Here is a 26338-nt window from a genome sequence, read left to right as displayed (position 1 = left end):
CCCTTCCCCGAAAGCGCGGCCGGTTCCCTCTGCCCACGCGAGCGCTGCCTTCCCACTGCTTCCCTGGGGGCCCAGCCTCACCGCCTGCATGTGCCGAGGCTCTTCTGGTAGAGCCCACCTTCGCTCCCTCCCCAGCCCTGGTTTCCAGCTGGTGGAGGGGAGGCACAGCCACGTGAGGGTGCAGGACGGCCTGTCCTGGCCACAGAGGGCCACAGCTCCTGCCGGACAGCCCTCTTGGGGTTCCTACACCTGCCCCGCTTCGTGGGTGGTGCCACAGGGCGGCAGCTGCTCCCCTGTTGCTGGCTCCGGAAGGCTGTGCCCCTCTCATTGGTATCCCTGCACCCCCATCCACTAAATTCTCCCCCAAGGCCCTGATGTCACGTGACATCCGGCTCCTGCCAGGACCTGAGTGATACATACAGCAGACTTCTTGTCAGCATTTGTAGGTGCAAGTTGTTGGAAAGGCAGCACTTTTGAGGGAGGGCTGTGGTCCTGGGCGGTGAGAGGGGGGACCTCCCCACTGCCAACACCGCCCCACCCCGTTTCTTCGCATCCGCCTGCCCCGGACCCACATCGGGTCCTCTCTGACCATCTCTCCTGGCTCCAGATACCCGGCTCCTACCCCGACTCCACCAGAGCAAGTCCATCCAGCCACTAGTTGCCGGGACCTCCCACTGTCAGGGCCCCCAGACCTGGCCCCTGTCCACAGGGTACGTGGTAACGTGGATATGAACGTGACCTGGCCCCTGGCCCCGAGGGACCTCAGTGTTCCCGCTGGCCCATGGTCAGCGCCCTGTTCACCTGGAAGCCCCGACAGCTGACTCCCTGCTCCTGTCATTGACTTGACAGTGTTTGCTAGGTGGCCCCCAAGTCTGGCTCTCCTCTGAGCAGCCCCATCCCCTTGCTGGCCACACCACCCCACCCTCTTGGCCACCCTACCTGAGTGGAGAGCCTTTCTAGGTCCGGCTGAGGAGCAGGAAGGCCACAGCTGGGCTGCCCCTTTCTGTGCCTGCCAGGTGGGGACGCCCACCTCCTGTCTGCGCTGCACTCCTCACCCCTGCACCCCACCCTCAGCCTGGGCCAGCTCAGGAGCTTATAGAATCCTGGGCACCCTGACCTTTTTCTCTTCCTGTTGCCGTTCTAGAATGTGCTTTGAACGTAAGTTATTCCAGGAGTCTCTGCGAACCCCTTCAAATCTTAGTGCCAAGAGCAAATACTGATGAGAGCAGTTCCTCCTCCGGAGAGACCCTGACTTTGGCCTAATTGGCATCCTGCCATCCACGTTTCCTCCGCGTCTGTGCTGCCTGTTGAGACAGGCTGCTCCCTGTTGACCCACACGTGCACAGCGTGTCTTCACTCCGCGTGGGATCTGCTGCGTGTAGACCTGCCCCCTGGCGAGCGCCCCATGCCTTTCCTGGGTGTTTCCCTCTCAGGAGTGGTGGGGGAGGTGCAGGAAGGCATCCCCTCCCCCCAGGAAGCAGTGTCTTTCAGTGACCATTCACTGGCTTGCGCGCCCGTCCCCGAAGACAGTCCTTGAGGCCTGGGCTCAACCTTCACCGTCTGCCTTCCTGGGTTTGCCAGGCCCTGGCTCCCTGGCCTCCGTGAACCGTGCAAACACAGGCAGGGTCCGGCATGTCTGTCCCACCAACAGCACTCTGCGTCTGCTTCTGGCTGCCTGGTCCTCCCGCCTGCCTCCTGCCTCACGGCATCTGTAGGGATTAGATTCGTGTTAGGGGGCCCTGTTCCTCTGCATGCTTAAGACACTGTATTTCATCCGTTCTAAGACGCTTATTTTGTCACATGAAACATTTCTGAAATAAAACGTGTCCATGCTTAATGGCGGATCATAGTTTACGCGTTAGCCTTTTTAGGGCTATGCGTAATAACGTGTGTCTTAGCATCGATGCCTCTTAAGTCCCACCTCCAGCGTGCCCCCCTCAGACACACATTCCTGGCAGAGAACCCTCTTCCACACTCGCATATGAGCCGTTTCCCTTTGGCTTTCTTTGGTGGTTTCATATCCTCGTTCCATACGCCTAAAAGCTTGTCGTCCATTAGCTGCAAATTCTTTGGCAAGGTGACACTCACCACGGCCGCTTTAATGGAAGTGAGTTCATTGACCTTGCATCATGTCAGATTATTGTTGTTATTCTGCTCATTTTTGGTTTTGAACCTATTCTTGTTGCTTTTGAGAAGGTCTGCTGCTTAGAGATTTCTGGTTCCATAATGTTTGAAAGAGATTGCTTAACATGGGGCTTTGTGACAATAGGGAATTTATTGAAAATAATCTTTAAAAAAAACCCTTTGTTAAACTATAAATTTACTAACTGGCTTAAACAGCACAGTCACACACACATAGCCTCACGTACAGATTTGCATGCGTCTGGTGCAAATGCACAAACGAATACACTTGGAGAGACAGAGAGGCCACGTGGAGAGCCAAGGTGAAAGTCAGGTGGATTCTTGTTGAAGGCAAATGCATCCTCACTACAGCATGGGGTTAACCACCAGAAGCAGGGCCTCAGGGACAGGTCTGAGTCCTGGTATGTTCCCAGAGGTCTGGGTCTGTCCCGGTCTGGGTCATGCTGCTTCGTCTGCTATCCCAATCCCACTTACCTATAGCCCTTCGTGAAGACCTCCAGACCAAGCAGCCACCCCCAGCCTCCCACATCAGTCCCAACCATGCTGGAGTAATGGGTACCTGACTTGGAGGTGGGCAAGTCAGGACGGTCCGGCCACACTAAGCCAGACCCCCTGCGTTCGCCCACCTGGCAGGCTTTCCATCCCCCACCCTATTGTCCTGTTGGCCTTCCTTCCCACCTGTGGTCAGTCCCAGCCCCTTCAGCAAGAAGGCTGCTGGCAGCCCCCAGGGGAGCATTTGGACCTCTGGTTTCAAACTCCAGTGATGGCACCTTCTCAGCTTATTGTAAAATTCCATGACTGCCAGCGGGCGCCTGGGTGGTACAGTCGGTCAAGCACCCGATTCTTGATTTCATCTCAGGTCACGATTTCACGGTTCATGAGATCCAGCCCGACATCAGGCACTGCGCTGACAGCATGAAGCCTGCTTGAGATTCTCTCTTTCCCTCTCTCTATGCCCCTCCCCTGCTTGTGTGCACTCTCTGCCAATATAAATAAATAAACATTTTGAAAATAAACAAATAAAATTACATGACTGCCGTGGACAAGATGGGTGTTATGAAAACGCAGGTGAACTTAGTGTTAGGACCCAGATGGCTGTGCTCTGACTCCAGGGAAGCCCCGCCCAGAAAGGGGCGTCCTTTTGTATCATCCCTGTGCCCACCAACAGCCTGGTCCCTTTCCCCTGTCCAGCTGCACCAAGCTCACTGCTCCTCCCCAGAGCCCGGCTACATCTCCCTCCTCCACCCAGGGCAGCAACCCCACTCAACCGCTTCTTGGCTGGATCCGGAACACCCGGCCTCACACTGTCCACGTTTGCCCTCTGTGCCAGAGGGAGGGAGAAGTCCCAGATGCCTCTGGGTTTCTGGCTATGCCAGTGGGGACATGATGCTGCCATTCCTTGAGACAGGGAGCACGAGGAGAGGCAGGCAAGGTACTGGACAGGAAGGGCGGACAGGACTCGGGGACACGGTGGGTTAGGAGGGTAGGGTACTGCATTCAAGAGAAGGTGAGTCTCCTTGCGGTTCTCACATCCAGCCCCGCGCCGCCTGATAGCTTCTTGGTATGGGCGGGGCCTCAGTGGGTGGGGCCTCCATTAGCAATGCTGGCTGCCCAAGGCCCACCTTGAATTTTTTGCCGGAGCCACTGTACAAGCAAGAGGAAGGAGACCTGGCCCCAGGGCAGTTGAACAGCACTGCAGAATCACCTGCGGGCTCCTCTGTCATCAGCAACAGAGATATAAATCAGGGAAAAATACTGTGCTGCCTCACCATTTTTCTGAGTTTTGATAAAACAGAATTTTAACAAATGAAAATATTAAAATTAAAGCAAAACAATTGCCAGAATAGATTGCCTTGTGTTTAAAAATAAATTATCTTGGGGGGGGTTGAGGAGAAATAAAAATAATTCCCCAACAGAACACACATATACACACAGTCTAGAAAAACTTATTCCCATGTATTAAAAGTAGGTCTAGGGTGCCTGGACATCTCAGTTGGTTGAGCATCCGACTTTGGCTCAGGTCATGATCTCATGGTTTGTGGGTTTGAGCGCCACATTGGGCTCTGTGCTGACAGCTAGGAGCCCAGAGCTTGCTTCAGATTCTGTGTCTCCCTCTCTCTCTGCCCCTCCCTCACTCACACTCTGTCTTTCTCTCTCTCAAAAAAAAAAAAAAAAAAAAAAAATTTAATTAAATTTAAAAAAAGTAGGTCTCTTGGGGTTTGGGACTACAGGTGAGTTCTTTTTTAAAAAAAGTCTGTATTTTCTAATTTTGCCATAATGAAAATGTATTACTTGTATAACCAAATGCTTTTTAAAATAAAAGTTAAAAAAAAAACAAACAAAAAGAATCTTTAAAACTGTCCTATTTGTGCCTTTTGCAGACTGGCTCTTGGGGCTGCTGGTTCCAGGATGTGAGGGTGTGGGCGTGGCGGACAGACACTGCGTGGGAGCCCAGGGCTTTTTCTGGATCGAGGTCACTCCCTCGGCCTTGTTGCTCTCTGCTACAGGTGGCCTTTGTGGTTAGGTGATGTCCCAGCCAGTTCAAATGTGTTTCTGTTTGGGGTTCTGTCCTCAGGCGTCCGAAGGTGTCCCCATGAGGTTCTTCACCAAGCTGGACCAGCTCATCGAGTTTTACAAGAAAGAAAACATGGGTCTGGTCACCCACCTGCAATATCCGGTGCCCCTGGAGGAGGAGGACGCAGGTGATGAGCCAGAGGAGGACACAGGTAGGAAGGGGTGGAAGGGAAGGCAGGAGGGGAACAGGGACCCTCTAAGCACTATGGGGGGAGAAGCCCCGGGAGGTTTCTTTCACTACAAGGCCTTGTAGATTAAGTGAGTCTGATTATCAGAGGGAGAGAGGGTGACGTGGTGGCTAAGGACGAGCTAGCAAGGTAGCTCTGGGGTCAGACAGACCTGGGTCAAACTTCCTGTTCCCGAGCTTCATAGCTGTGTGACCTTGGGCAAACTACTTAACCTCTCTGAACCACAGACTTCTCTTAAAGAGACAGTAAAAATAATATGTGCCTGTCAGGGTGTCACCAAATGAGTCAATGAATGTAGCACACAGTAAGCACTCAATATATGCAGCTACCATCCTCATCAAAATAACTAGCTGCATTTCACTGTAAAGAGAATGGATGAGGAAATACTTGTAACTAACTGGAAGGCCTGTGAGAGAGGTGTTTCTTTATATCATCTCTAAAAGGAAAAAACAGTAGAGCCCCTGAAAAGTCTGTGAGAGTCAGGCCTCCCCTTAAAACCGTGGAGGGCCACGGACCAGTCAAACAGGAGCCCGGCAGAGGACCCTGCAGCACAGAACCCCACCTGGACGGCACCCTTTTCGCCTCAAAAGTTCGCTCTCTGGGGCGCCTGTTCAGCTTAGTCAGTTAAGCGTCCGACTCTTGATTTCAGCTCAGGTCATGATCTCATGGTTTGTGGGTTCCAGCCCCACACTGGGCTCTGCACTGACAGTGTGGAGCCCGCTTGGGATTCTCAGTCCCTCTCTCTCTGCCCCTCCCCTGCTCGCGCACTCTCTCTCTCTCTCTCTCTCTCTCAAAATAAATAAATAAACATTTAAAAAAAAAAAAAAAAGTTTACTTCCTAAAAGAAAACCTGAGATAAGTAACTGAGCCCTTCAACTGGTCAGGGTTCCTCCTAAGTCCCAGGGCCTGGAAACAGGTCCCCTGGACTTGCCCCCCCCAAGAGGGGGCAGGTTAGACCAGAGATGCTGAGGTCCCTGGGCTGGCTCCCACCCTGTCCCTGCAGGCTGCTGCCCGCCATGTGCTGGGCGCCCTTTTCACCCCACTCCCACGGGCTGGCTTATGGGCCACGGGCCCATCTTCCTCCTGACTTCCTGGGGACCCACTCTGAGTGGTTGCACAGTTCATAGACCACCTCAGCAGAGGGTAAACTCTGAGGAGCGGAGTTCTCTGCGGAGGAGGTGAGGGCCAGGCAGAGTGTTGGAAAAGGACCGAAGCTCCGTGGAGACTGAGACGAGGCCCAGGCAGCCCATGTCCCTTCTCACCTCCCTCCGCTGAGTAAGAGGTGCCCTCATCTGAAATAGCCCCAGATGACGTGTTCCCGGGTGAGCCCAGGGTCACTCACCTGCTCCATGCCACGGCCACATGTCCCCCGGCTGTCCCCAAGGCCTCGGCCTTGATGCTGAGAAGCCGTCCTGCAGAAATGCCCTTCACACGCTGGTGTCCTCACTCCCAGCACACCTGATGGCTTTCCGGGGATGGCCGTCTAGAGAAAGACCCCGGCACCCTCACTAGCAGCTGGGAAGAGAAACCCAGTCTCAGGCTGGCTTCACTTCCCCAAAGGAGGCGCAGTTGTGGGCTTGAACCCAAGCAGTGTGACAGTCACCCCCTCCGCCCGGTCCAGGGGTCTGATTTGGCTCAGGTCTCAAGGTGCTGCCAGTCCCCCAGGGCTCAAAACGCATTCATATCACCGCAAGAACCCCAGGCCACGGAGAGTGTGACGAGCTCATCCTTTAAAGATAATGTCCCCGGGGCAGCCCTGTGGCAGGGGGCCCTGGTGTGGCCATTCGGTGTGGGAGGAGGCCCCAGACAGGAGGTCTTGGACCCGAGGGGCTCGGATCCCTCGTCTATTTGTGCTGTGCACAGGAGAGCAGTTCCCCTGAGGGTGAATGTGCAGGAGTCCTTTCTTCCAGGCCAAATTCAAGTTGTTTGTTCTATACTTCAGTTCTCTGGGTGAAGGAGGCCCTCGCTTTCTTTATTTGCCTCCTAGGGTATGGTGGGGAGAGAAGGAACAGCAGAAGCTGGAGGGAAAGCAGAGGAAGGGAGGCCGGGGTGGGAGAGAGAGGAGCCGGGCCTGCTTGCTCCCCACCCTTGCGCCTCCTGTCTGGGGAACTGGGCCTGTGCCCCATCCAGGGCCCCTGCCTCAGCCCTGAAAGCTGGCCTTCCCGCTGAGGCTGCTGGCTCCACCTGTCCAAGGCCAGCAGCCCTGCCCGGTGCCCAGCTGGCGGGCGTTTGCTGAGCGCCTCAATGGGCCAACCTAGCCGCACGGCCAGACTTCTAAGACCGGGCCCCTGCCATCAGCAGGCCCCCCATCTAGTCAGGGAGCAGAGACAGAGGGGACCATGCAGGCACAGATGGGGTCTGTAACTGGGCGCAGCGGCCTGGACCCCCCTCCCCGACACGGGAGGGGTCACTACGCCAGAGACCCTCTGTAGCGGGGGGTGACCCTGAGAGAAGCGAGTGCTCAGACCAAATGGCGTTCCTGCTCTTCTCTTGAGTAGAAGGTGTCCTGTCCCCTCCTGAGCTGCCACCGAGAAACATCCCTTTACCTGCCGGGCCATGTGAGGCCAAGGAGGCCCCTGCTTCCAGCGAGAATCCGAGAGCCACCGAGGTCAGCTGGTCGAGCCTTTCCGAGCTATTGTTTCAGCGACTGCAGAGCATAGACACTAGTGGGTGAGTCCCTCCACCACGTGGCTCGCGTCTCAGAGGCCCGCCTCCGTCCCCACCACGCCCGGCTGCCTGGCAGGAGCTGGTTATGGACGGACGAGCGGTCCATATGCAGAGGCCTGGTCCAGATGTCAGGGGCCTATGCTGTGATCCCCTGCCCGGGGCTCGCCTTGAACCGCACGTGGCATCCTCTCGCATCACAAATATCGCGACTGCCGTGGGGTCCATGGAGTCCGATGGGCCACAGAGGGTTCACTGCAGGCTGGACCTGCCATGTGGCCCTTTCCTGCTCTGGGCCCAGCTCCAAGGGGGCCACCTTGGTCACCCGTACATCGGCCAGATCAGTGTCTCTGTGTATGGTATGGGCTGTGATCTACACCGCACGCCTCTCCTTTCTCCGTGGGACATGCAGTCATTCTAATTCTTTAGAATCTCCTTGATCTGAGTCCAGGCTCCCGGGATCTTGTCCCGTATGTAGGCCCACACTGGCTCCTACGGGTCCGTGTCGATGAGACCCTGCAGCTTCCTTGCTGTGCCCTCCTGTGTCTCTCTTAGCAGGCCCAACACTTCCCCTGCTGGGTGGTGGCAAGTGGGGGTATCGCGTGGGAGGGGTGGGAGTTGTCTTACAGGCCACAGGCCCTTGAGTACAAGACCGGCCAGGGCGGGTGGCTTTAACAGGAGGGAGCTCTCTGAGGGGAAAGATGCCCCAGTGCCCAGCACATTGCCTGGCACGGAGGAGGACTGCCCAGGTGGTGCTGAATGAGCTAATAAGTTAGTACGCGGTGACTTCCGTGCATTAAGAATCTTAAAAATATGTTTTTTTGTTTGTTTCTTTGTGAGAAAAAGGCCCCCTCGAAGAATATCGAGGGGCTGATGCAGGGCTAATTAGCTTCAGGGCTAATGCAATCTCTCTAGCCTGAAGGATCAGTGAGGACAGCTCTCCCACCATCCGATTTGGCAAAATACAGAGGAAATGCCTGAAAGTACACACGAGCCGCCTGGTTGCTAAGCTACCTGGTGTTGTTATATTTCCACTTTGAATACCCCTGGATTCTTCTGTAGGCCCACCAGGTCACATCCTGTGTGCACTCCTTGAATGACTTGTGTTGTCCCTGAAATAGCTAAATCCCCAATGTTTTCAACCTGTCGAGGTGTTATCACCCCTACTCCCTCCTTGTGTGCACATAACAACTACTTAGTAAACCATTCCGTATAGAGCCATCGTGCAGTTTCCACGAGGGTCTGTTTCTCTCCAGGGTTAGATGCTAAATGGACTGAGCTCCTTGGGGAAATAGGCTCCCGACTCCCTGGCAAGTCCTGGTCAGTCCCTCCTCTCTAGGGACAGGTGCTCTCTGGGGCCGCCCGGCACAGTGACACAGGACGAGGTGTGCAGCCTCGAGAGAGAGGGCAGGGGGCGGCTGGGGGCTTGTGTGCTCTCTGTTTCTGCTCCTCAGCTAACACATGGCAGTGGGGCCCTCCTCACACTTCTGCTGGGAGCTGGGGCTGAGTAAACGGAGCACAGTGGCGGGACCACAGAAGCAGTGACACAGGGCTTGTCCTCTGTGCTCTTCTGGGTCGTGGAAGACTGAGATTCTGCCTTGTGTTTTAAAGTCAGTCTGTTTTAGGGCGCTTGGGTGGCTCAGTCAGTTGAGCGTCCGACTTCAGCTCAGGTCATGATCTCGCGGTCCGTGAGTTCAAGCCCCGTGTCGGGCTCTGTGCTGACAGCTCAGAGCCTGGAGCCTGCTTCGGATTCTGTGTCTCCTTCTCTCTCTGCTCCTCCCCCACTCTCGCTTTGTCCCTGTCTCTCTCTCAAAAATAAAATAAACATTAAAAAAGTAAGTAATAAAGTCAGTTTGTTTTGCATGGAAAATAGCTTTTTACTTGAAGGACTGCCTTTTGATTATTCTTCGCTATAAGACAGCCTGCACAGTCTTTTGTGCAAGTTAATTAGATCTAATCAGGCCATAGTTAATAGTTATTATGAGACTGCTGAGTGAAATCAGGCTTCTCTGATAAACAGAGTTTGCATCTTTATGTGAACACTTTCCTACAACAAACGTCCTAACAAATACAGCTTCCTATAACAAGCACTCGTGGTCTCAGAATTATGAGTCCGGTAGTCTTTGGAACCGTTAAAATACATACCTTACTGCCGTGGGAGTGACTTTGTCCTTTTCAGAGACAGACTCAGGCAGAAACTGGATTTTTATGATGTCAAGACCCAGAATGAGTGTAGATTAACCTTCAATGTGATGACAGCCGGTGTGTAAATAGTTGCTGACTTCTCACTCTAAGTCAGTCCGAATGGCCAATGGCCGAGGGCCTTTCCAGCTTTAAGGAAAGCTTAGGAGCAACAGCTTTCCAGTCGTTCAAAGATCCTGTGGCACCAACTTGATTATACGTCAAGGCTGGAACAAAGATTTTTAAAGCTTGTAATAATTTTTTCACACAGGCAGATCAACAACCTTTAGTCTCAGCTTGCTCATTTGTAAAATAGGAATAATAACAATAACAATAATAATAATAATAATAACTGCCTCCTAACATTGGTTTGGAGACTAACAGGGAAATGGGGCATTAAGTGCTTAGCAGAGTGAGTGCTATGTTACGCCCAGGAAATATTTGCTGTGATTATGATTTGAATCATTGCAGGAACAAAGACTCTAAAGTAACCCAGGAGCGCCTGGGTGGCTCAGTCGGTTGAGCGTCCGACTTCGGCTCAGGTCATGATCTCGCGGTCCGTGAGTTTGAGCCCCGCGTCAGGCTCTGTGCTGACCGCTCAGAGCCTGGAGCCTGTTTCAGATTCTGTGTCTCCCTCTCTTTCTGACCCTCCCCCGTTCATGCTCTGTCTCTCTCTGTCTGAAAAATAAATAAACGTTAAAAAAAAAAATTAAAAAAAAAAATAATAGGGGCGCCTGGGTGGCGCAGTCGGTTAAGCGTCCGACTTCAGCCAGGTCACGATCTCGAGGTCCATGAGTTCGAGCCCCGCGTCAGGCTCTGGGCTGATGGCTCAGAGCCTGGAGCCTGTTTCCGATTCTGTGTCTCCCTCTCTCTCTGCCCCTCCCCCGTTCATGCTCTGTCTCTCTCTGTCCCAAAAATAAATAAATGTTGAAAAAAAAAATTAAAAAAAAATAATAATAATAAAGTAACCCAGGGCGGGGGCAGGGGGGTGGCAGGAGGGGGAATGTGCTGGGAGAGAGGATACAGAGGGACCATTAGATTCACGTGATGGACCTGGTGCCACACAGCCTGGGCCCTGCCTCTGCTGGGCCGTCATGCACAGTGAGCGAGTCCTGCCTGCATGTGCGTCGCCCAGAGGTTGAGGGGCCTGGAGCCAGACCCGGGAGGGCGAGGGCAGGGCACTGAGCCGGGCACCCTATTCCCAGCCCATCACTCACCACCGAGACTTCCCCTTGGAGCCCAGCACAGCTCAGAACATCCTAAACACAGAGCTCCAGGTGGCCTTTGACTGTGAATTTGGAGTTGGGAGGTAAGCTAGAACCATTTGCCAGCTCTACACTAAGCATCACTCAGCCCCCAGGTGCTGTCTTTAAAGGCAAAGGAGGTAGGGAAACAAGTCAGCTGTACATTTTCCAGTTGTTTTGTCTCCTTTTTAAAGGATAAACATGTTTATGGAAATGTTTATTTCCAACCAGTATCACTTCCTTCCAAGTATGGGCTTGGGAAAAAGCCTTTATGGCAGGGTGAAGAGGCATCCTCCCTTGCCGACCCTTAAACTTGCCCAGACCTGCTTCTCGACCCTTTCCCTGAGACCAGGGGAGCCATCCAGGAGTGTACACATGTTCTGAAGGACGGCATCTCGGCCGAGATGCAGAGAATGATTTCTTCCTTTACGGTTGGGCTTTGCAGCTAAAGGAACAGAAGCAGCAAGTTTCTCTTTCTATTATTTTCAGGCTTCCCGAAGAGCATCTTAAAGCCATCCAAGATTATTTAACCACTCAGCTCGCCCTGGATTCTGACTTTGTGAAGACAGGCTCCAACAGCCTCCCTCATTTGAAGAAACTGACCATGTTCCTCTGCAAGGAGCTCTATGGGTAATGGCTCCGTGGGTGTGGCCATCCCCCAGGGGCGGGGACAGTGGGGACAGTCCCGGGGAAGAGATTCAGCTCATTAGAGTGAGCCCGGCTCTCCGCCTGGCTGTCCAAATACCTCAGCTGTACTCAGAATAATAGGGCAGAGTTGGCAGAGGTTAGAAACCTTTGTGGTTGTTTCAAGGTTTTGTTTTCATGGTATTTATTTTTTTTTTTTAATTTTTTTTTTTTTCAACGTTTATTTATTTTTGGGACAGAGAGAGACAGAGCATGAACGGGGGAGGGGCCGAGAGAGAGGGAGACACAGAATCGGAAACAGGCTCCAGGCTCCGAGCCATCAGCCCAGAGCCTGACGCGGGGCTCGAACTCACGGACCGCGAGATCGTGACCTGGCTGAAGTCGGACGCTTAACCGACTGCGCCACCCAGGCGCCCCTTTCATGGTATTTAAACTGTGGCCTTTTTTTTTTTTTTTTTTTTTTAACTGAAGTTAATTTGAGGCCAGTTGCTGTGGGAAGGGGTGAGTGGGAGCCCTTTCACACTTGCTCAGGATCCAGCAGTAAGACTTTTGCACTGTCCCTCCTTGCTGCAGCGAGCACCTCGGACAAGCACAAAAGGGCTCTGACAGGAAAGAAATTAAAGCCAGCCAATCTTCTGCATGGGTGGGGAAGGCCCAGGGTCGCCAGTTTGTTTTTTTTTTAAGGGAGCCAGGTCTCCAAAGCTTTCATTCTCCAATATTGAATTCATTGAATGACCAATTGGGAAAAATTCTGATTTCTTTTAGATTTTGAAAATTTTATGGTTTAACTTAATGTTAAAATTAACTTCAAGCTTCAGTATATTTTAATTGTTAGAAGTACAAAATTAAGGCTGCTGTGCTATCTGAAGAATTGACAAAGGGCTATTTTAAATACTTGGGAAAAAAAAAAAACAGAAAATACCATACACAAGATATCATAAGGAGCCAAAACAATCCCATTTTAAATGAAGGGTCAACACTTTGGTGGGAAAAATGGCATTTCATGTGGGTGAGTCTTTTTCAGCCTATACCATTTCCTGTGTATTTTATTATAAACTTACAGCAGCAGCTCCAGAACTCTCCGGTCAATTTCTCTGCTGCCATATCCATCTTAGCTTAGCTAATATGCCAAAAAGAATCTTTCATCATCAGTAATCAAATTGAACTTTCCTCTGAAAGGCTCTTAAAAGCACAGTCAGTACATTCGGTAAATTTAACAAATAATTTTCTTTGACAAATGGAGCACACTCATCAGATTGGCCAGTCGGGCTTTTGTTTTGGTGAATTGGCTTTCAACTCATGTAGTTTCAGCCAAGTGGACCTAGAACCATTTTTATAGATTTGCTTGGAGAGATATTTTTCCGCTTGATACTGTTGTTATAAATCATGTCTCACTAGGAAACACACACACACACACACACACACACACACACACACGGCACTTTTTCTTTGTAAGAGACACAGATTCATGACGACTGGGAACAAGCATTTATTTCTGTTCCAGAGGAGATCCTGTTCTTTGCTGCTTCCTTGTGTGGGAGGAAGTACATCTCCAAGTCTCTCCGCTGGCTACCCACCCCCCCACCCCAGTCACTTCTACACCTTCCCCACCTCACTGCCACCTGCACTTTCCTGGATCTGGGTTGCCTCCCTTTCCGGACACAGCAACTTCCCCGGCGGGCCTGCCTCTCTGTGCTGGTGGGAAAGCTTCCTTGGGCTTCCTGCTTTCCCTGTCTCTCTTCACTGAACACTTAACCCGGCTAGAATTAGAGACACTGTGATGTATCTCACTGCACACCTGTCTGTCTTCACCCTCAGAGGCAAAAGCATTGGAAGACTTGGTTAACTGGGGGATGGAATTTTAGAAAATCTTACACAGTAGCAAAGTTATGTTTCCCCTTCCACACCTCTGAACGTGTGGGTTTCAAACTGCTTTGTCTGGAACAGGTCTTCAGTTCATTCATTCTGTCAGTCAATCATTTACTTAACCAATGTGTGTGGAGGGCCCCCCTCTGAACTTCTGGGTACTAGGAGCCAGTAAAAACACAATGCACAAGCCTTCTGTTCTTTGAGACCTTGTTGGAGCTGACGTCTCAGGAGCACCATAGTAGACTAAGTCTGTAAACAAAGATAATTTTAATAAGCATTGTGACAAAATAAAACAGGTAAAAGTGACAGAGACATTGGGTGGGAGGGTGTCAGTGTCCTTTGGGGTTAAGGAGGCCTCTCTGAGGTGGTGATAGAGCTGGGACCTTGGTGACAAGGGGCAGTTAGCCACCCAGCAATTTCGTGGAGGGATGTCATGAAGAAAGGTCCCGAGGCAGGAATGAGGCCAGCCTGCGAGGAACAGAAAGTCTGTGTGGCTGGAGCACGATGAGGGAAGGAAAGTGTTAGCGGCAGAGGCTGGGGACAGGTGGGTATGGGGTGGGCCAGACACAGGATGAATTTTAGTTCAGTCTGAATTTTAGATACATCACAAATACGTTTTTAGTGTAAGTATATGCCATGCAGTGCTGGGATATACTCATTCGAGTAGATTATCCATTATTTATCTGAAATTCAAAGTCAACTGGATCTCCTGCGTCTTATCTGGTGGCGTTAGGCAGGAGCCACAGCAGGTACACCTCACAAGACTCTCGAGGTTTTACAGGATTGTGCCATGATCTGAGTTCCGGCTGCGGAGAATGGATCTCGGGAGGCTGACACAAAGCAGGAGAGCAGTTCCAAGCTCAGGGGCTGTGATGCGAGGGCAGCTCATGAGAAGGGAAGGCAGAGATGTGTCTGGGTTGCTTCCTGCTGAGTCCCGGGGTTTGGGACAATGCCTGGCACGTGGAAATGGCTGATAGATGTTAGTTTAGTATGATGACCCTGGACGTGGGGGTGTGCAGGCACTGACAGTAGTGTGACCTGGGGCATGTGTGGATGCTGGGGCTGGTACACATTTGCTGCCTGTTTGGATGCAGGATCGGGGGAGAGGAACGGAGGGCGACCCCTAGATTTTTGGTGTGAGCAGCTGAGTGGATGGGGATGCCAGTTACTAAAAGTGGAGGTTGAGGAGGAGGGTGTGGAGCTGGGGGGGGGGGACCTTTCTCAAGCTGCAGTGGGCTTGAAGCACTATTAGGCATCCCGCCAGCTGAACCACCAACCTTGGAGTTATGCCAGAAGCTTAGAACCCGGGAGACCTCAGGGCAGGATCTACATTTGGGACTCATTAGCGTGCAGTTGGCACTTAAAGCCTTAAAGAGACAGGTGGGGTGAGGTCACCACAGGGGGAAGGTGCATGGAGGAGAAGGGGACCCAGGTTGGACGTTTAGATGTGGGGTATAGGAAGGAGGAGCCGGAAGAGGGACTGAGTGAGGGTAGCACCGAAGATGACTGGGTCCATCCACTCAGACGGCCTGGCCCGACAGGAACGTCCCTAAGTGGGAAGGTGACAGAGAACTGAGGAGTGAGAAACAGGGCCAGAGCCTCCCCTGCAAAACGTCATGCTGAGTGTGCGCGTCTGAACGTCAGCGGCACAAGGGCTCGAGGGCGATTTGTGACCCCAAGTTAGATTCCCTAGAACCAGACAGAAACTTTTCCAGAGAAAAAAAGAAGAGAGAACAACGTCACCAGAGTCTGGAAATATTTGGTAATGCTTAAAATGGAGAAATGAGAAGAACTCCAAGTGGAATTTTAAAGTAAAATGTCCAAGTGTGGAAGAGGGTATTTTATCTATTAATGAGAGCAGGGTTAAGATTTTAATAGACAAATAAACCCGAAACAAAAATACGTCACCCGCATTACAACTGCTTCATTGGAGGCCATAAAAATAAACCCATAGTTTTCTAATCAAATCTGAAAAATCACAAAACAGCAGAATGTCAGGGAAGTATATATAGAAAACACGGGAGAGCTAACTAAGCTTATAGAAAGAATGTGTGATAAAAAATTGTGATAGTCTTTGGAAAGAGGGCATTCATAGAGATTCAACTTAGAGCTGGTAGGATGGGCTCTCGAAGAAGCAGGAAAAAACAATGCATAATCAATGGCTAAGTATATAAAAGAAAAAAGTATTCCCAGGCTTATAAAGGACCTAAATCCAGGTATTGAGAAGCCTCATAAAGATCCAATTAGCAGAACAACCAAATAGCACCATCTAAATCTCTCTCTCTCTCTCTTTTTTTTTTTTAAACATTTATTTATTTTTTGAGAGAGACAGACCATGAGCAGGGGAGGGGCAGAGAGGGAGGGAGACACAGAACCCGAAGCAGGCTCCAGGCACTGAGCTGTCAGGACAGAGCCTGACATGGGGCTTGAACTCATGGACTGTGAGATCATGACCTGAGCTGAAGTCAGATGCTTAACCGACTAAGCCACCCAGGTGCCCCCCTCTCTCTCTTTTTTTAATGTTTATTTATTTTTGAGAGAGAGAGAGACAGAGACAGAGACAGAGACAGAGCGTGAGCCGAGAAGGGGCAGAGAGAGAGAGAGAGAGAGAGAGAGAGAGACACACACAGAATCCGAAGCAGGCTCCAGGCTCTGAGGTGTCAGCACAGAGCCTGACGTGGGGATGAAACCCACGAACCGAACCATGAGATCATGACCTGAGCTGAAGTCCCACACTTAACTGGCTGAGCCACCCAGGCGTCCCTAAATCTCTTCTTACAAAGTTTCCAAACGACAAGGGAAGATGAATTCAGAAAGTAAATAATTATAAACAGCACCCTTACTTTAAAAAATGGCAATATGTAATATCATTCCCACTGCCTGATAATACAATATAAATTCTGAAGCAGTATCTCCAAGGAGAAGATTACTGACCTGGAATTAATGGAACATAGATGTCATTCAAGAGCACAGGGAGTCAGGGTGCCTGGGTGGCTCAGTCAGTTGCACGCCCGACTCTTAACTTCGGCTCAGGTCATGGTCTCACAGTTTGTGGGTTTGAGCCCCGCGTCGGGCTCTGCACTGACAGCACGGAGCCTTCTTGGGATTCTCTCTTTTCTTTCTCTCTGCCCCTCCCCCGCAAAATAGATAAATAAGCTTAAAAATAAAAAGAGCACAGGGAGTCTTTGCAGATTTTAAAAACTTGTAAAAATGTTCTAATCACATGTGTTTCCTTTAAAAAGGATCTGAGAATTTTTTTCCAGAAATCTTAGAGTGCTGGTGGTCCTAAAAATAAGAGCCCAGCAGCTTACTGAGCAGCTGGATATGAATACACCCAAAGCAAAAGTGTTCATTCTATACTCCCAGAACACAACATGACAAAAATAGAAATAAATAAGAAGACTAGCCACAACCACCCAACCATCTGCACACTTTCAGATAGCCTCTTAAATCACAGCTAAATTAAGGAAAGAACCGACACGAGGGGTACCCTTTATGGGTAGTGTGGGGGCACTGAGTAATCAGACCACCGCGTAGGAGAACTCTGTACGGCACAGCCAAAGCACTACTTGGAGGAAAAGCCATAGCTTTAGATGCTCTGTTAGGAAAAAGGGGGTAGGATGAGTCAAACACACAAACTGAATCCAGACTGTGAGTCTCTTGAAGGTTATCGTGGGTCAAGTCCTAATAGCCTTGCTGTTTCCCACATCCAGCAAAGTACCAGAAACATGTGTTTACTCAGTGCTCATGAACGGAGATTGAATGCGTGCTGAGTATGTGTCATGCACTGTTCCAGGGATGGAGACACAGCAGTGACCCACACAGAGTCTTTTAAGAGGTCTCTGTCTAGCAAATAAACAATAACAACAACTGTTAGAGGGGGTATGGTCAAAATAAAATCAGAAATAAATTAGGAAAACAGTCAGTTACCATTTTAAATATTAGATGGGCGCCTGGGTGGATCAGTCGGTTGAGCATCCGATTTCAGCTCGTGATCTCCCAGGTCTTGGGTTGGGTTTGAGCCCCACCTTTGTGCTGACAGCTCAGAGCCTGGATCCCGCTTCGGATTGCGTGTCTCCCTCTTTCTCTGCCCCTCCCCCACTCGCTCACGTGCATGCTCTCTCTCTCTCAAAAGTAAATAAACATTAAACAAATTTAAAAAAATTTGGAAGCATAAGAGACTTAGTAATCTGCATTAAAGATTTGCAAATCAAGAATACAGTGCACGGGGATGGGACGCCTGGGTGGCTCAGTCAGTTGAGTCCGACTTCGGCTCAGGTCATGATCTGGCAGGTTCCTGAGTTAGAGCCCCTCATCAGGATCTGCGGTGACAGCTCAGAGCCTGCTTCAGGTTCTGTGTCTCCCCCTCTCTCTGCCCCTCCCCTGCCCACACTGTCTCTCTCTGTCAAAAATAAATAAACATTAAAAAAGAAAAAAAATTTTTAATTAAAAAAGAACATGATACACATTGACATGGCTACAGATCTTCATATTATAGTTAAATGGAACAAATATTTTACATACAATATGAAACATAAAAATTACCATGAGTGCCCTCCTTTGAAATTTCAAGAAGCAAATGAGGACCATAATCTATAAATTATTCCTGAATGGCAAAAATCACCTCATTCAGTCTTCAAGAAAAATACAATAGTCAAGATAGCAGCCTGAAATAAAACGGTATCCATTTATTAATATAAATGTTTAATATTTCAGTAATGTTTAAAATTTTTTTTTTCAACATTTATTTATTTTTGGGACAGAGAGAGACAGAGCATGAACGGGGGAGGGGCAGAGAGAGAGGGAGACACAGAATCGGAAACAGGCTCCAGGCTCTGAGCCATCAGCCCAGAGCCCGACGCGGGGCTCGAACTCACGGACCGCGAGATCGTGACCTGGCTGAAGTCGGACGCTTAACCGACTGCGCCACCCAGGTGCCCCAGTAATGTTTTAGTATATATAATTTAGTAATATGAAAAATGGAGGCTTGGATAAAGAGCTCACTTCAAAGAAAAGTCAACATAAAACACCATCATTTAGTAGATTAAAAGATGAAAGAATCATTTGCATAGTATCCTAACAGATGTGTGATTTTTAAAAAGTCATTTCTGGGGTGCCTGGGTGGCTCAACTCGGTTGAGCATGCAGCTCTTGATTTTGACTCAGGTCACAATCCCAGGGTTGTGGGATCGAGTCCCAAGTCTGCCTCTTCTCTGAGCTTGGGCCTGCTTGAGATTCTCTCCTTCTCTCTCTCTCTCACTCTCTCTCCCCCTCTGCCCCTCTCCCCCACTCACTCTCTCTGTTAAAAAAAAAAAAAAGTCATTTCTAATTTTAAAGCATTTTACAAATGGAATAGAGGGCTACTTCCTTAGTAATGCAATAGGTGTCAATGTAAAACCAATTACACTCGACAGGGAAACAGTAAAATCATTCTATTAAACATTCTAACGAAAGAGGGGCACCTGGGTGGCTCAGTCAGTTAAGCGTCCAACTTTGCTGACTTTGGCTCAGGTCATGATCTCACAGTTTGAGTTCAAGCCCCGCATCAATCAGCCTGTCGGTACAGAGCCTGCTTTGGATCCTCTGTCCCCCTCTCTCTGCCCCTCCCCTGCTTGTGCTTTCCCCAAAATAAATAAATACTAAAAAAAAAAATTTTTTTTAACAGAAGAAAAAGGTGCCCTTTATCACCTGGTTTTGTGTTGTATGGGAAATTTTGGCCAAAGTAAGATGAGAAAAAGGAGGGACCCTAACCAACATTTCTAGACACATCTGGGAGCCAGTCAGATTTGTCAAGATTTTACAGTTTAAAAATAGAAGGAAAACCAGCATCATTCTTAGAAAACCCTAAGGATTCAGCTTGTGTATGTGTATTTGTGTTTTTAGGAAAACATTTTTAAAAAGGAGAACAATGAGGGACATCTGTTTGACGTTAAAACATGTTCAGAATTAGTGCCTTGGAAATTTTTTTATTTTAACCCAGAATTCTTGTATGAAAATGATAGTTTAAAGGGAATACTGCTGGGGCACCTGGGTGGCTCAGTGGGTTAAGCCTCTTCCTCTTGATTTCTGCTCAGGTCGTGATCTCATCGTGGTGGGAGGTGGGATCCAGCCCGTGTCAGGCTCCACTTGAGATTCTCTCCCTCTCTCTCTGCCCCTCCCCTGCTCACGTGCGCTCTCTCTCAAAACAAATACATAAATATTAAAGATAAATAAAGGGAAGACTGCTGCATGAACAGATGAATGAACTCTGGCGGAGGGGTTGGGGAAACCCAGAACCTGCCTGCCCAGCCTTCCCCTCTCTCTGCTTTGCCAGTCAGTTCCCTCCACACCCTTCCTGGTCCCTGGAGTAGACCCACTTGTGATGCCTTCAAAACCAGCAGGTTAAAACACCATCCCCGAAACTGTGAGACGTTGTAAATCTGCCATCTTGGCATTGCCTGGTACACATGCGGAGCTCTGGATTTGTAGTTAAATGAATGATATGGAGCCTGGAAACAAATCCTACCATATTCTAGAAGAGCTTATATGCTCGATGAGCCCAAAAGAAGTATGTAACACAGAGCAAGTGTTGTTGAGTGAAACTGAATAGTAATACGGAGAAAGATGAACCTAGTTCCACCCCATATTTAAAAAAAAAAAAAAAATCTAGGGGCGCCTGGGTGGCTCAGTCGGTTGAGCATCCGACTTCGGCTCAGGTCACCATCTCGCGGTCCGTGAGTTCGAGCCCCGCGTCGGGCTCTCTGCTGACAGCTCAGAGCCTGGAGCCTGTTTCCGATTCTGTGTCTCCCTCTCTCTGTGCCCCTCCCCCGTTCATGCTCTGTCTCTCTCTGTCCCAAAAATAAATAAACGTTGAAAAAAAAAATCTAGATGAGGTAAGGGATTAAAAAATATAATATCGACAAGAAAAACCCATATGTAATGTAACTTAAAAAAAAGTAAGTAAGAAACCAAATTAAAATGAGCTAATAATTGCTTACTAGTAAATACTGATGATAAATTTTTAACTAAGGGAAGCAAAGAATTACCAAGGAAAAGATGAAAAATAGAACAACAAAAAATTATAAAGCACTTTGCAATGAAATCCAACCTGCCCAGGATGAAAATAACAGAATGGGGAAAAAAGTGCAACATCCAGGTTAAATAAAAAGCAAAGCAGTAGGTAACGTTTATACCAACGTCCAAAAATTCTGGCAAAATTCCCAACAGAAAACTGACAAAGGACACAAACAATTTATACAAAAAGAAATACAGTAGAAACCAACTATGTAGAAATATATTTAATGACAATAAATTAAAGGTATGCAATCAATGCATCAATATTGAAATGCAGTGTTATATCCACTAAACGAGAGAGGGGAAGAAAATCCTAGAATGAGGACAGCACATCAAATGGGCAGGCTCAGACAGTGCCCCTGGCCCGTGATGGGTACCATCACTCAAAGGCTTAGCAATACTGCTCAAGAGACACAATCTCTGTTTATCATCAAATTTAATTGAAAATAAGAAAAGAAAGGGTATGGGAACAAAGCTGTTCAGAGCAGCCTTTATTTGTAATCGCCAAGATCTCAAAATAACCCAAGTATCTAGCAATTCATTTTGGCACGTTTACTCGATAGAATATTTCAACACCATTAGAGCGTTAAACATGTAAAGACATGAAGTTTGGGGTGAAATAACGGAGAACTAGAACTCAGAATTGTCTGCCACTGTGCTTAAAACAATGTGAAAACAATAGAAAAAGACAGGAGCAAAGAATGGGTAGGAGTTGTCAAGGAATTAGACAATGAAAAAAATCTCTCCAGGCGTCCGTCTCGGGGGCGGGGAGGGGATTTGAACTAGAAGGCGCAGACGACTGCTAGCACAGGAAGCCCCTGGGGCACGCATTTAAAATGCAGATTCTGGACCAAATCGGGTTGGGGCCCAGAAATTTGCATTTTTAACACCCGGGTGTGTTTGCAATTCTTCTAAACACTCGAGGTTGGGAACCAGGGATTACTAAGTGATTTCATAGTAGTTTCGCGATCCTAGATTCGAGTTATCTGCAGCCTGTGAGTATGGCTAACCAGAGGTAAATCAGATCTACGGATCTACGCATTGCGACAATGGTTTGGCCCAGGGTGGGCGACAGGATGGGAAGAGTGGGGGTCTTGGTGGGGGGAGGGGGGCCCGCACTGGCAGGCCTGGATCTTTGCCCGGGCTTGTCTTTTGCCAGACTGGGTGTGGCCATGCCTCTGGCTGGATCCTGCCATGCCTTCCCTGGGTCCTCACTAATCCTTGACCTTCACCTTGTCTCCTGCTCCCAGCGAAATCACCCGGACCCTCCCCTCCCTGGAGTCTCTGCAGAGGCTGTTTGACCAGCAGCTCTCCCCTGGCCTCCGTCCACGGCCTCAGGTAATGGCTCTGGGGTTGGAAAGAAGAGATTGATAAACTGGGGTGGAGGTGAGGGGTGTGGGGGGGTAAGGTAGCCCGAGTCCCCAGGGCTCAGAAGGGAGCCCCCCATCCACTCCCGCCCTGAGTTGGCTGGGGGACCAGAGCATGGGGTGGCCGGTGGGGGTGGGAGATTCAGGACCCTGTACCACCAGTAAGGCATTTCCCTGATGCCTGATTTTGACTTGAGTAAAGATTTCAAATTACATACTCAGCAGAACTGCCTGTTAGTGTTGAATAAGGGAGTACGCACGGCCTTTTCTCATCATTGTTCATCGGAAACTATTAGAAAGAAAAACACGAGGTGCCTAGATGCTTGATCCTGCCTCTTGCCCCTTACGGTGAAGATGCTCCCTGCCCCCATCCGCACACAGGCTCACAGACTCGCAGGAGCCAAGGCCAAGTCATCTAGGGAGCAAAGATCTACATATTGAAAGGTGTTACCAGCAGAGTTAAAAAGCAAAAGCAGCATCTCCAGAGAAAGTACTTGCAACAAATATAAGGGACAAAGGATTAATATGTTAAAAAAAAAAAAAAAGAAAGAAAGAAAGAAAGAAAAACTTCTTACAAATAATGAAGTAAAAACAACCCTATTTTTAAAATGGGGAGAGGTTATAAAAAAAGGCTTTCTTACTAACGAGGGGTGGGAGTGACCAATATATATACAAAAACTTGTTTAGCCTTACCTCATTAGTAACTGGCAAATGACATTCATAACCTTGCCTATCAGATGAGCAAAAAGTTGATTGGTGAAGTCAGGGCTTGGCCGGGCTTTTGGGGTCAGGGACTCTGCGTTCATTGGTGTGCAGCTGGGAGTAGAAACGGGGTTTCTGAAACATTGTTTATCTGCAACGACCATGTTAATTGCACACATCCTTAAAGCACCCGGTTCTATATGTAGGCAGCTGTCTTAGGGGAAAAAAGCAAATGGCAAAACAATATAAACTACGAGGTACATCTATATGTGGAAATCAGACCAGAAGGATTTATACCCAAAGGGCTAGTCTAGTCACCCCCCAGGGGGGATGGACAGAGGGAGAATGGGATAGGCCAAGGGGGACTTTGGGTTTGACCATACTGTTTGCTAAGAGTGTTTGCTAAGAGGTTTTTTTACTGAGAAAATGTATATGTGCTATTTATACAGCTTAAGAATTCACCAGAAATTTAAAAAGGTGATTTTGCTTTCCTCGAAGTGAAGGATGATACGTTAATTTCTGGGAAAGTAAAAGCAAATCCAGGCAAAACAGGGGCCCTGCCAGACCCTCACATTTACATAGTTCGAACCGAAGACCATGCCCACATTTTTGAAATGGACCAGAAGAGGTAGAGGCCCCCAGGAAGTTAAGGTGACAGCAGTCAAGCTGGGGTGCTGCAGGACAGAGCTGGGACAGGATGGAGAGAAACCTCAGATGAGGTTGGAGAGAGGGGGTTCTCCTTCCCACTCTCCCTTAAGAGACCCTGACCCACAAAGAAATGCAGAGAGGTGGTTCTTGCCTTCAGAAGTTCACAAATGGAGGAGGAAGTTCCAAGGCTGCCAGCAGTAGAGGAAAGAACACTCAGAAACAGATGAGCTCAACATCTGACGGGCCCCTGGTGGCCCTTCGTTTCCTTATCTGTGCAATGGGTATAGCGTGTCTGATACTGCAGGGTTTTTGAAGGAGTAAGTGAAATGTTTGTGCGAGATCACATGACACTAGGCCCTTCTCCTTGGGTAGGCGAGACCTGCTGGGGACACCTGGACCCGTGTGTGGAATTTAGTTGAAAACTGATGGGAGGTGCAACGTTACTAAAATGACTGCGGACTTCAGCGTTAGGAGAGACCTAGCTTTGCCCGGGGTGAGAAGGGAGAGTCGTTAACCCTGGAACCCACATCCTCCCTTTAAAAGGGCAACTAAAAAGCAAAGTAAAATAACTGGGCCAGTTATGGGAACCCGCAGGTATCACTCAGACCAATTCGCTCACTTCTAGGCTAAGCTGTGAATTATGTCCTCAGCCTTGACGTTCGTGACATTTGGGGCCAGATGATTCTTGGTTGTGGGGGACTGTCCTGTGTATTGTAGGATGTTAACGCCTTCTTGTTTCTACTGACCAGATGCCATTAGCATCCCCCAGTTGTGACAACCCAACATGTCTCCAGACATTTCAAATGTCCCTTGGGGGGCAAGATCACCACCAGCTGAGAAACACTGGGCTAGATCTACTTGAAAGTCTCAGGTCTATACTGGCTGTGTGACCTCGGACAAGTTGACTCACCAACTGTGACTCAATTTCCCGTCCGCAAAACAAGGGTTAGAAGAATCAATTCATGCTAGGATTAGATGAATGGATGCGTTTAAAATGTGCTTGGCAGCAGCAGAACTCCTCAGATTCTCCCGTATGTTCTGCGGGCTGGGACCCACAAGTGCAGGCATCATGCTAATCCCTTCGGTCCTGAGAACCAACCCCCAGTTTGTCAATAGCTTTGTTTACACTCGGTAAGTTTCTGCCGAGCCTGCCTCATAAGAGACAGGAGAGGGGAAGAAGACAGCAGCCTAAATCCACAAGGTGACTGCCCCGGGAAGCCAGCAGGTCATTCCAAGTGTCCAAGAAGGAGAGAAGGAGGTCAAATCTGTTATCTTTTAAATTTTTTATGAGAAAAACAACCCGGAACAAAGGGATCCTGAATTGTCCCTCTGCTGATCAGCTGGTCTGCACCACCCCCACCGATGCCCCTCCACCCCACCCCACCTGAGGCTTGACCTTGAGCTTTGTTAAGGAGCAGGGCAAAACCAAAAGAGAAATGTTGACAAATCGGATGTGTTTGAGGTGTTGACAAAGTCCTGAGGGTTGTGGGGGGTGATGAGGGTGGTTGGGGGCAGTTGTGATGGCCATGGTGGGGGTGGTAGCCGAGGTGATGGGACAGGTAGTACACTAAAGTGGGGGGGGGGGTGGAATTGGATGTCAAACAAAAGTGTAGGGCGGCTGACTTCCTAAGCAAGGGGTGAGGTAAAAGGATTTCACCTGGTTGGCGATAACCCTCGTTCCACTCCATACACATGTCTGATTTTCTCCTCCAGCTTCTGGAAGGCAGGGATGGTATCATTAATTCCACATGTGTGACTGCACATCTGGCTCAGAGTAGATGCTTTATAAATGTCGGTTCTGGGAATAAACGCTTGAGACCGTGGATTTGGTCTCAAGACGGTCATGGATTCAAGTCCCGCTCTGCCATTCACTGGCTATGTGACTTCAGACAAGGAACTTCGGCTCTCTGGGCCTCCTGTACGTGTTGACCAACTTCACGGAGCATCTTCTATGGCCAGGTGCTAGTCCTGCATGCCATGCTCATGGCCCCAGTTCTCACAGAGCTCCCGTTCTAGCAGGGAAAACACAAGGAACAGATGAATGACCTAGGTGATTGATATGGAACAAAGCAGAGTGATTTGAGAGAGATGGTCATCTTTAGCTAGTGTGGTCCACGAACACCCCTTTGTAAATCTGAGACATGAGTGAGGAGGTGGTCCTCCCAGGTGACCCCCACATCTCTGGGAATTCCTCGGGGAGTGTAGCTCAAGGCCACGCGCAGGTCACAGGTGAGGAGGAGAGCGGCTGGGGGTGAAGGGTCACCATACAGAGCCTCAGAGGGCAGGGTAAGGAGTTCAAATAATTTTCTCCCGGTGGTGGGTTTTAAGCAGTGAGATGGCTATATTTTGGAAGTAGAGGAGGAACACCAATGCTGTAGATGTAGGGGGAACAAAGGTAACAATCAAGGCCAATCCCGGAATGTTTTTTGAGCAACTTGAGGTGACAGGAAATTGGAGAAGCAGATGAAGGTTTATTCTTTGGCTACGATAATGTTGAGGTGATGCTGCATAGCTGATGTTCTTGTCTGCGAAGGGGGGTGATAGCACTTAGGGGGTTGTCGGCGGGGAGAGCAAAATGAGAGAGAGCGTGGAAAGGGCCCAGCGGAATGCCTCTGGATGGTGACACTCTGTGACTGCTGTCCCCACTTGCTCTTTTCCTCAGGCGCCTGGTGAGGCCAATCCAGTCAACATGGTGGCCAAGCTCAGCCAACTGACGAGCCTCCTGTCCTCCATTGAAGACAAGGTATTAGGACATCCCGGGATGCGGCTTCTCTGGGCTTCTCTTTGGTCCTCTCTTCGCTTAGAGAATGCCCCAGTGTGCACGCTCTCTGCTCCCTTTCACTCTGTCCCCAAAGACGCTGCTTTCCCTGTGCCCCCCAACCTGAAGAGCCTTGTGCATTCATGCCCACAGGTCAAGGCCTTGCTGCATGAAGGCACTGAGTCTCCCCATCGACGTTCCCTCATCCCTCCGGTCACCTTTGAGGTGAGTGGCTGTGTGCCCTTGTATTCCAGGAAGCCGGGGGCCGTTCTGGTCCCTGTGGAAGGACAGCCTTTTGGCTCAG

The 26338-nt window shown here is 49.5% G+C and overlaps 1 protein-coding gene across 2 annotated transcripts in view; it reads left to right on the top strand.

Moving 5' to 3' along the window:
• Positions 1-26338, top strand: part of INPP5D (inositol polyphosphate-5-phosphatase D) — a 123267-nt gene that overhangs the window by 48198 nt on the left and 48731 nt on the right. For both annotated transcript variants that reach the window (XM_047083386.1, XM_047083387.1), the window contains exons 3-8: positions 4718-4868; positions 7403-7574; positions 11483-11623; positions 21810-21897; positions 25939-26019; positions 26188-26259. In XM_047083386.1, the coding sequence (XP_046939342.1) occupies positions 4718-4868; positions 7403-7574; positions 11483-11623; positions 21810-21897; positions 25939-26019; positions 26188-26259 (705 nt within the window). The remainder of the gene's footprint in view (positions 1-4717; positions 4869-7402; positions 7575-11482; positions 11624-21809; positions 21898-25938; positions 26020-26187; positions 26260-26338) is intronic.

Source organism: Lynx rufus, unplaced genomic scaffold, assembly GCF_022079265.1.
Source record: "Lynx rufus isolate CCGP_SWC_20201006 ecotype Redwood Valley unplaced genomic scaffold, mLynRuf1.p SCAF_2, whole genome shotgun sequence".
NCBI lineage: Eukaryota > Metazoa > Chordata > Mammalia > Carnivora > Felidae > Lynx > Lynx rufus.
This window is presented reverse-complemented; position numbering and strand designations above follow the sequence as displayed.